This window comes from Humulus lupulus, chromosome 7 (assembly GCF_963169125.1).
Source record: "Humulus lupulus chromosome 7, drHumLupu1.1, whole genome shotgun sequence".
NCBI lineage: Eukaryota > Viridiplantae > Streptophyta > Magnoliopsida > Rosales > Cannabaceae > Humulus > Humulus lupulus.
In genome coordinates this window covers 121,805,428-121,816,113 of record NC_084799.1, presented here as the reverse complement: position 1 = coordinate 121,816,113, position 10,686 = coordinate 121,805,428, and the positions used below count along the sequence as shown (strand labels likewise).

The 10,686-nt window shown below is 36.9% G+C and overlaps 1 protein-coding gene across 1 annotated transcript; it reads left to right on the top strand.

The window, feature by feature from the left end:
* Window positions 1-7,809: 7,809 nt before the first annotated feature.
* LOC133789883 (uncharacterized) lies at window positions 7,810-8,953 on the top strand. The gene is made up of 2 exons (XM_062227564.1): window positions 7,810-7,936; window positions 8,023-8,953. The coding sequence occupies exon 2, from the start codon at window positions 8,028-8,030 to the stop codon at window positions 8,523-8,525; it is 498 nt and encodes a 165-aa protein (XP_062083548.1). The 5' UTR covers window positions 7,810-7,936; window positions 8,023-8,027; the 3' UTR covers window positions 8,526-8,953.
* The last annotated feature ends 1,733 nt before the right edge of the window (window positions 8,954-10,686 follow it).

The following is a 10,686-nucleotide window of genomic DNA, read 5'->3' as shown; positions in this document are numbered from 1 at the left end:
TACTATTACTTTAGATTTATTCTGATATTTGTTTCAAGTTAATCCTCAGTTGTTGGCAATGGTAAGAGTAATCCCCTCTTCCATTTATTTGGTATCAATTTGTGCATCAAGTTACACATTTAATATCAAATTGTTGGTCAGGTTGATGAAATTATAATCAATAATGGTAACACTAGTTATTCAATAACTCGCCAAATTCGGAAAATGACTCAACTTTTTCTTAGACCTATTGTGAATCGTGAGTAGAAATGAGACTTACATTTCTTGTGTTCCTTAATTATTGCACAAAAACCATATTGTTCTTGACTAATATAGCAATATAACAGATGGAATATTCAAAAGTGCAAGAAAATTTATTCTTACCCGCAAATTACTCATGCTCATCATGGCTTCACCCAGTTTGATTATTTAGCTTTACCTGTCTTTTTTGGCTCAAATTATTACCAAATTAACCTTGATTGTAATTTTATTTTGTTAAAGAATTCAAAATATCTGAAGCACTGATCAATCAATTGACTGTGCAAGGCTTCATTAGACAGTTCACATAATGCACAAAGGCTACAACTATAAGAGGAATTACACCATGAACAAGAACTATCGGTTCCTATTAATAATTCCAAAATTTAAATCTCATTACCAGATTTAGAAAATAATTTCAAGATTATACTACTTTTTTTATTTACAAAAATAACCATTTCAAATACCCAATATAATTATAAATAATACACTGATATACATCGAATTTAATAATAATAAAGTTTACAAAAATACTTAAGATTAAAAAAATACCAAAAATACGAAATTTATAAAAAAATTACAAAAATACGGGTAGGCATATTGAAAATATGAAAATACGGGTAGGCATATCGAAAATACGAAGATTTTTTTTTATTTTATAAACAAAACAATATAATTTTTTGTAACCAAAATTTACAAGTGTGTAACCATATGTTATAATTTTGTAAACAACATTTACAGATTGAATAAAAAATTATCACAAACAAAAACAGAGTTATTATAAACGGTTATCCGTATTTTTGTAATTTTTGTAAAATTTCATATTTTTCAAATTTTTTTGAAATATAAAGTGCTAATTAATTGATTTTGTAAACATGCTTTCAAATCTTTTGCCCAATTTTATTCCTTCTCATTCTCTTTAACTCCTTATTTCTCCCTCATTTATATAGTTCTCCAAATCAATCTCTATCTTTCTATTGGGTTAATTTTTGCAATATGGTTTAGATGGTCAGCGATCTTTCTTATTCTCTTGTCGAAGATCTCTTTCCCATTCTTCCTCTCTTATTCACAACTATCTCTTTTTCCTTCCTCTTGCACTTTCTTATACTTTCGTTTTGTTTTATATATATATATATATATATAAAAATTAAATACAAACAACGTACAATATACATATTTGTTTAGTTTTATTTATAGAATTTAGTAATTATTTTTATTAAATTTATATTAATGACATATAAATTTTGAAATAAATATCATATTTTAATTAAATAATTTATTTATTTTTATTTAAGTTTATGTTTGTTATAGTTTTTGAGTTTAGCAGTGACAATAAGAGATTATATATTATATGTTTAATGTAATATTAAATATTATACGTGGATTTTAAATTTAAATCTCTTGCTAGTTATTTTTAGAAAAGCAATATATTGCTAATTCACAGTAGATTATATTATATGTTTAATATGATATTATTCTAATAAGTGAGTTTAAGTTTAATTAAATTTTATTTAAATTATAAAACGTATGATTTTATTATTTTTAAATAATTATCATTGTAAATATCTAAAAAATATCATATTTTAATTTGTTTAATTATTTATTATTTTAAAATAATTATCATTGTAAAATATCTTTAAAATATCCTATTTTAATATGTTTAATTATTTATTATTTTTAAATAATTATCATGGTAAAACATCTAAAAAATAATTATCATTGTAAAATATCTTATATTAATTTTTTTAATTATTTATTTTATTTGATTTAAGTTTGAGTATTTACAAACTACCGTTAAATATAAGAATACTCTGTTAAATATAAGAATATTCCGTTAAAATTAACATTAAAAAAATAAAAAACCATTAAAATCAAGAATTTCTGTTATCATATGGATGAAAATTTTCTCTACGGGGATGGGCCCCATGGGTACCTGCTCCTAATAGGGCAGGGATTCTCCGCCTAAATGGGGAACACGACAGGGACGGGGTTATTTTCAAACCCCGAATGTTTTATTTTTTTATTAATTTTATAATATTTTTTAATTTATTTTACATATATTTTTATGTGATATTGTAGAATATTAGTAACTTGATTTTTAATTTCATATGTACATATTTAATACTTTGAGTGATTAATATAGGTGAAAATTACATATTATACGGGAATTTTAATAGATTGTGCAAAAATATGGTTTTTTTTTCAAGAAAAGTTAATCTATGACTTTTTTTGTTTTAATTTCACTTTTATGGGTTTAGTTTCCCATATTTTTGTATAAAAAGTTTGTTTATGCCATATTTTCACTCTTAATCAAGTTTTATGAATTTTGAAGGGTATGTTTGTAATTTGATTATCTTTTTTAGCTTATTTGATTTTTTTTTTATATTAATTTTATATAACTATTTTTATATTAAATTTTTCCATGGTTGTTTTGCAAATTTTTTTTTTTTTTTGTAATATCAATTGTGTTTATTATTTTTTTTTTAATTTATTGTAAACATTTTTTTCTTTTTTTTTTAGGTTGTACGTTTTTTTTTTAAAACCTGGGTAAGGTAACCAGTTACTTATTTAATTTTTCAAAGTTATGTAAAAAAAATCCTACAGCTAGCTTAAATAACATTTATCTAGAGGGGTAACCAGTTACTTGTTTGTGTTTTTTCACATTTATGTAAAAAATAATCTTAGAGGTTAAATAACTTGTATCAGGAGGGGTAACCAGTTATAGTGCGATTAGTAACTTACTGCCATTAGAGGGGTAACCAGTTATCATAAGAGGTTGACGAGTCACTCATATTAGAAATGAAGAAAAAAAAAACATCACATTTGAAGGAAAAAAAGAAGAAGAGTAAGTATGATTTAGTAACCTAGGTAACGAGTGACCATATAGAACCCAGAAATATACACACACATCAGAATGTGAAGGTAACCAGTCACCTCCTAAAATATACAAACAAACAACGTGAAGGTAACCAATTACCACAGATCTCAAGACAGAAAACAAAACCAGATCTGACCACGAACCAACCTCCTCCCTTGCCTCGGACCACTTGCTCCAAATTGAACCAAAGAAGTAGTATTTTCCATACCTGTAATATTTTGTAAATTTTTAAGTAGTTAATTGGGTGTAACTGCTGAAGGCAATTGGTTACTTTACTCTGCAATTAAATACGTCACTGAAAAACTTAATTGGAAAATATAACAGTTTTTCAAGGTAATTGGGTACTTTGTTGTTACTGAATGTTTTGACAATTAGAATTCAGACCAATATCAAATATCTTTTTATCGCAAAGACAAAGTTGAATCTAAAATAATCATAGTTCTTGTGTTTTTGTATATTTTTGGTCAATCAATGCAACCATATTAGTAGGTTTAATTATTTTTTTCAAATTTCAAGTTAATTATTATGTTTTTTTTTTTAAATGGACATCATGAACTTCGTGATTATCATTATAATCTGTAAAATAGCTATAAGAAAAATATGAAATCAATGGTTCTATATTATGTAAAAGAATTAGGAAATTAATAGATTTTAAGTTGAAGAAAATTAGATTAATATAGTATTTGACAGAGCAAGATTTTACAAACAATCTTGACATTTCTAATGCCAATCAAAGTTGCTTATTGTTAAGTGTTTAGTATACTGGTTCATATATGTAACCATCTAATCGATATTCCTACAAATTTCCATATTAAATCATATTTAAACTCCAATTCATAAAAAAAAAAATATATTTCTTCTAAGTATTATTTTTAGAAAGAAAAAAAAAGCTTCAGAATCTACTTCAGAGCCATCGTTGACCAAATAATCCAAGACCAAAAATTAAAAAAAAAATGTAATTAGCTTGGTGATGGAACTAATGGGGATAATTCTCAACAAACAATCAAATCAAATAAAAAGCAATCAACGAGATTACAAGTACAGCTCCTTAATGGATGATTTGTTTGTTTATTTTTTATTTTTTAATGTGGGATAACTTTTCTCATATTCTGATTTTTTGTAGTTAAATTTTTCCATACAAAGTAAGTAAAGTTTAACTCCCATATTTTTGCACATTGATAGCTAAAAAGCCATATTTTTGAAAAATTCCCTTAATATAGTGTAATAAATATTAATTTTAAGTCATTTATTTTGTTTATTTTATTTTTAAATAAATGGGTACCCGTGGGGATTCCCCACCCCAACGGGTATTCCCCACCACACTCCCAGCGGGGAATGTGCAGGGATGGGGGCTAAAATGATAAATGGGGAGGGGGCGGAGGGAGCACCCCCGCCAATTACCCGTCTCGTTTCAATCCCTACATATATATCATTTTGTTAACGCCGTTTTTCGTCAACAGTTAAAGAAGAGCACGTAAAAAACAAACAGTGATGGCCAATATAAATATGATAATACAAAACACGATTTTTACGTGGTTCAGCAGTTAAATCTGCCTAGTCCACGAGTCTTTGTTATTAAACTCAAGATTATCTCTGAAAATTCTTAAGCATGAATTCTTCAGAGTTTTCTCTCAAGATCCAGAAATTCAGCCCTTTACAATGGTGCATGACCTCTCTATTTATAGAGAAGGACGCAGAATACTATCCCACACATTTTGGGTAGTTACTCTTTTTGTCTAAATAAATTAAATAGCTTTAAATGCCTGCAATCCGATATAAAAGGAAACGTCCCCTGATGACCAGGGGGCGCATAATTAATCAAATAATATCCCACGATTTTGGAGGATTTATAGTAATAAATGTAGACTACGTCCCTTATGGACAACGCTTGTAGATATTCAAGGTTATTAGCATATATCTCCAAGGCCTTATTCTCCCAGGTCTCTCATCAACGTTCGAGCTAACGACATCTCCCGAGGTCACATGGCTTTCGAGATCGTACGCGCGTCCGGCTCGGAACCCCTGATCCGAGGTCATTCCTGAGGATAGATGCATCTCGGGAGCTACCCTTCGAGATGGTGAACATTTCGAGGCCACCACATTCGAGGTCGTCTCAGTCTTGTAGGCTCGATATTTAATCCTGGAGCATACTTCAAACTTTACGAGTTCATTCGCTGCGAATCCAGCTTTCGAGATCACATTTAACATGGCTCGAAATCTGGGTATAACATCTTGCCCCCTCAAAAGTATTTGTTCGAATCCTAAGAGAAGGAAACTTTTGAACTACTTTCTTCGGGAACCGGACCGTCATACACTTAAAAATGGACACGCATCAGTTGGGTATTGCTCACTTATGGTACTTGAGTACCTTGGAAACCTGCCCACGATCATTCGTCTGCCACCTTTTCGGTACCATCCTATCAGTAATCCCCATCTGTTGGATCTTGCAAGGATTTTATTCAACGCCCCAGATTAATCTCCTTTTTCCATCTATATATATAGGACCCCATTCATCATCTTCTTTTTTATTTTCATTCATCAGGAGCAAGAAAAAGAGCAAAACCAGAGACTATCCCTGAGGATTTCTTGCTTGTGCATGTTTTCTCAACCGAAGAAACATAGGACCGCCAGCTTGTTCGAGACCGTGAGCTCATATCTGCAGCCTCTCCTTCAGTCAACAATTTCTTTGCAATCGCCATTATTGTGTAAGTGTGCAATTTTTATCTTCCCTTGTGCCAGTTTCTGTCCATAGTGTTCTTGTTATGTCTTTGAAGGTACTAGTTTTCTTAGCACAATACGTTAGGGAATTTTTATCCGATAGGCTCTTTTGTTTTTTTTTTAGATTTCCATAGTGAGTTTACATCACTGGTTCATACCCAGTTTTGATGTTTGAGCAATATTTCTGTTTTCTGGGTTCTAAAATTTTAAGAGACGTTTCTTGTACACCAAGATTTCGGGTAGAAAACCTTGGCTTTGACAAATGCACGAAACCCAAGGTTTCCTTTTCTGGTTATCCGCCACTCTTTTTCCCCTGATTTTCGAGATTTTCAAAAAAATTTCTACTCTCCTCCCTTTCTTGTGGAACGCACGTCCTTACTCTTTAATAATGGTCTTAACATCGAGCTTATTTTGTTACTAAACTCCGAGCTCGTCCTATCGAGCTCGTAATTCTTGCATGCATGGCCTTCACCATTTTTTCTTTCTTGCTAGATGTCACAGAATCTGGAAAGACGGTGGGGTCGTTGCTGGCAATCCCTTACTCGCCAAAAACCCCGAGCCCGGAGTCGCTGTTCGCTCGGAATCAACGTCGGATTCGGGAGTACGAGCTTGAGCGCGACAGGAGGATATTCGAGCTCATTATCGCCGTCAAATAGAGGAGGTCATAGAGAAGAAGAGGAGAACTCTTCGGGAGGCCCTTTATCCAGAGTCCAACTCAGGGCCTAGGCCGATCCCCCTCGACCCCGCACTAAAGGTCACCGTCGCGTATAGTCCAGAAGAACTTCATTTTCATTGATGGGGGAGCCTTCTTCCTCGCAGCCGAGGAAAGAAATCTTCGAGGCCGAGCACTAATGGAGCTCGGTTACCTCGACAAGTCAGATAACTGACATTCTGGCCCTCCATGGGCTCAGGTTGTCAGGTTCTTTAAAGTGTCGAGCTCCGGCCGACCACGAACGAAGTTGTTTCGCCCCTGGGGACCGTGACACCAAGCTGAGATACGCGGCATGGAGCCAGGAACACATGAAAGCGGGGGCACTGTTGCCTTTGAAGTCTTTTTTCAAGGACTTCACGGGTTTTTTTGGGTTGGCTCCGTTCCAACTCAACACCAACTCTTACAGGGTTCTCTCTTCCCTGAGGTCGCTATACCACGAGCTGAAGTGGGAAGGGCCTTCGCCTCAGGAGATTTTATATCTCTTTTGTCTGAAAAGCAACCCCTCCCGAGCTTGGGGAGGAGATGGATTTTATTATCTTTCGAGTTATCCCAAAGAGAAAAAGGTCTTTGAAGATCTCCCCAATCATCCACCTGATTTCAAAAAGGCCTTCTTCTGGACAGACGGCCTGTCCCCGTCTCGATACTACTCGTTCAGGCGGATTCCTAAGTATTCCAGTTTTCTTTATCTCTGTGCTCGGGATTTTAGCTGTTAGATCCGTACTTAGTTGAAATGTATCTTGTCTTTCAGCCAATTTTCAGCTTCCCACTCCTGACGAGACAATGAAGGGGCATAGAGAGGCCCTTCTCCAACTCCCTCATGGCGGGAGGTCTCTCTTGTACCTTTTACATGAGGACAAGCTCCGAGCTTGCGGACTTTTGGGAGAGGGCCAGTCCACCTCTGACTGGTCCAATAAAAAGTATGAACATTGGGAGCAGGTGCCTTTGCCCACAGGCGTCCTCCCTCCGAGGAGAGAGGCAAGGCCCCCACTTCCAGTCCGTAGCAGGAGTCCGCCATCGGGGAACGAGGCCAATGACGAAGTCTCGAGCTCAGATTCGATTGAAGGTAAAGCCCTCCATACCTCGAGAATGTGGTCCCCCACCTTACTAAGGCATAAGCCCAATAGGTTAGTCTCATGCCCATATGATAGGTACCACTTCTACATATGGAGTTGGGTAGACGACTGTGTTCATAGGTTTGATAGTGGGCTCGGGAAGTATGACACCATGTATACTTCGGACGAGGTGTGGAATGGGATAGCTCCAATACGGGACCAATGATTATAGGGACCTTTCGAGGTTGACACCCACCTATAGGGAAGGTACTCCCCCCGCTTCTTCTGAAGATGGGGGAATTTCATGGTCCCCGAGCTCTAGTTCGGGGAAGAGTTCCAGTTAGGTCTTTTCTTTACTTGGTTTTTTTTTTCTTTTTCTTTCCAAGCTTTTATCATTATTTCTAACTTCGATTGGAATTGCGCAGGTGCCATGGATCCCGATCTCGACACTGTGCTTTTTAGCGATGAGGGAGCCGGAGCTCAGAAGAGTAAACGCCCGAGAGCCTCGCGGAGGCCCGACCGACCATCCAAGATCCCCAGATGCCACGAGAAGACCCCAACGGCTCAGACTACTGCGAGCACAACCGAGGAGTCGATTGTCCAGGCTGATGCGTCTAGGTCAACCGCGCTCGTTTCGCTTCCTTCGACCGACACTCAAATAACAGTCGGTCAGCCCCCGAAGAAACCTTCTGTCTCCAAGGTTCAACTGCCGACGGCCCGACCTCATATTGAGGAGTTCGTGCTTGATGGCGCTGCTGGGACCCAAGGGGCTGTGCTCAGCTCGGACGTCCTCTCTCAAGTGGGTCAGAGTTTTTCAGGCTTTGGCGCCGACCATTGGGACCTTGTGCACAAGGCCTCGGACTATAATACTCTTTATGATAAGAGTATCGAACTTACTACCGCGGTATCCTTCGCAACTCTCCTTTAACTGTTTGTGTCTCAGCTTGCGATCTAATTCGTTCTTTGTATTTCAGGCCCTTGTCGTTTCAGCACAGCTTAACTATAAGCTGACTAACGAGGTGCACACGAGCATGTCTCTGGCCCAAAATTCGAAGGATCTCCAGCTTAAGATGGCTGACGAACTCAAGGACTCGAAGATCGAACTTGAAAAAGTGAAGACCCGTCTCGCGGAGCTGGAGAAGACGAAAGCCGAGCTTGAACAGGCGAAGACTCGTCTTGCCGAGCTTGAGAAGGCCAATGCTAAGCTCGAGGAGGATAAAGTTGCTATCTTCGACATCATGGAAAGCGAGAAGGCCCGCCTCCTGGACGAGTTTAAAGAGCAGAAGGAGAAGGCGGTCGACCAGGCCATGTACAAAATTTGGGTTGATAATGCCGATCTCGACACCAGCTTCCTGGGTCCTCTCGAGGCCAAGTACGGAGAGCGGTGGAATGCCCGTCTTGAGGCAAGTGAAGCTGCTCGAGAAGCTGCTCAGGAGGATAGTCATGCTATTCGTCCTGGGGGGTCCGGTGCTACTGATGCTGAGAAGGCCAAGGAGACTCCTCCTTCTTAAATCTGATCTCGGGGAAATCATTTATTGGGGCTGCGTCCCCTTATTTTTGTAATTATTTTAATTTATTCCCACAGGGCTGATACAATTTCTTTTAATATCAACTTATATATGCTTTACATTTCTCAGCTCGAAATATTTTGCACATTTTATATGAATGAGTTGTTTATGTTTATTTCTTCACACAAACATATGTTGGATTTAGGCTCGAAACTCGATGCATTCATGCATAGTTTGTTCGAATTATCCGCTTCCGGCCTCGTTATTCATCAAAGTCGGATATTACTTTAACCATGAACCTGAAAGTACTTATATGGTATGTAACGTGAATGGTTTGGTTATATCTTTTTTGCTTAGTCACTTTTCCTCGTCCTCGGTCTTTACTCCAAGGTTAAGAGTTCGAAACTATTTTTCTTTAAGATATTCCAGCCTCGATCTCGACTTATCTCGGAGTAGGTTTAGGTTCCTACTTATCATCGATTAATTTTTTGGCTGGTTTGTTCCAAACCTATTAAGTTTGCACATCTGGTTAAATCCAAGCGTTATTATCTTTTGATAATTTGGTTATGTCCAAACTATCTAAGCTCGCGTACCTGGTTATGTCCAAATACTTCGTGTTTTTGATAGTTCGGTTATGTCCGAACCATCTAAGCTCGCATACCTGGTTATGTCCAAATACTACGTGTTTTTGATAATTCGGTTATGTCCAAATACTTTATTTTTATTTTTTAAGCTGATGGTATATATACCAATGATGCCCCCTTAATATCCTATGAGTGTGACCATAGGTTATTAAATTAAGAGAGATTGCAAAAATAAAAAGAGATAATATATTGAACGAAATAGATCTTTATTTGATGGAATTCAAAAGCAAAACAAACTAATACAGAGAAAATCATGGTTACAGGTAACACTTTTCCTACACTACTGATAGTAAGGTCTAAGGTGTTCGCCATTCCATGCTCGTGGTACCAGGCTCCCGTCCAATCTCGTAAGTTTGTACACACCGGGACGGATGACTGACTCTATCTGGTACGGTCCTTCCCAATTCGGCCCGAGCACTCCAGCTGCTGGATCTCATGTTGCCAAGAATACGCGTCTCAACACCAGATCTCCCATTCCGAACTTTCGATCTCGAACCCTCTTGTTGAAATACCTGGTAATTCGTTGCTGGTAAGCAGCGTTTCTCTGCTGAGCCTCTTCTCTCTTTTCTTCAATCAAGTCTAAGGTTTCCTCGAGCTGAGTGTGGTTTGAACTTTGATCGTAAATCTGAGTTCGGATCGTTGGGATTTTGACCTCGATGGGCAACATTGCCTCGCAGCCGTATGCTAGAGAGAACGGGGTATGCCCTGTTGACGTTCGAGCTGTGGTCCTGTATCCCCATAAGACCTGGGGTAATTCTTCGGGCCACCATCCCTTTGCTTCCTCCAACTTTTTCTTCAGAGAACTTTTGAGAGTTTTGTTTACAGCTTCGACCTGGCCATTCGCTTGAAGGTGAGCTACTGATGAAAAACTCTTTATTATGCCGTTCTTTTCACAAAAGTTGGTGAACAAGTCGCAATCGAACTGGGTTCCATTGTC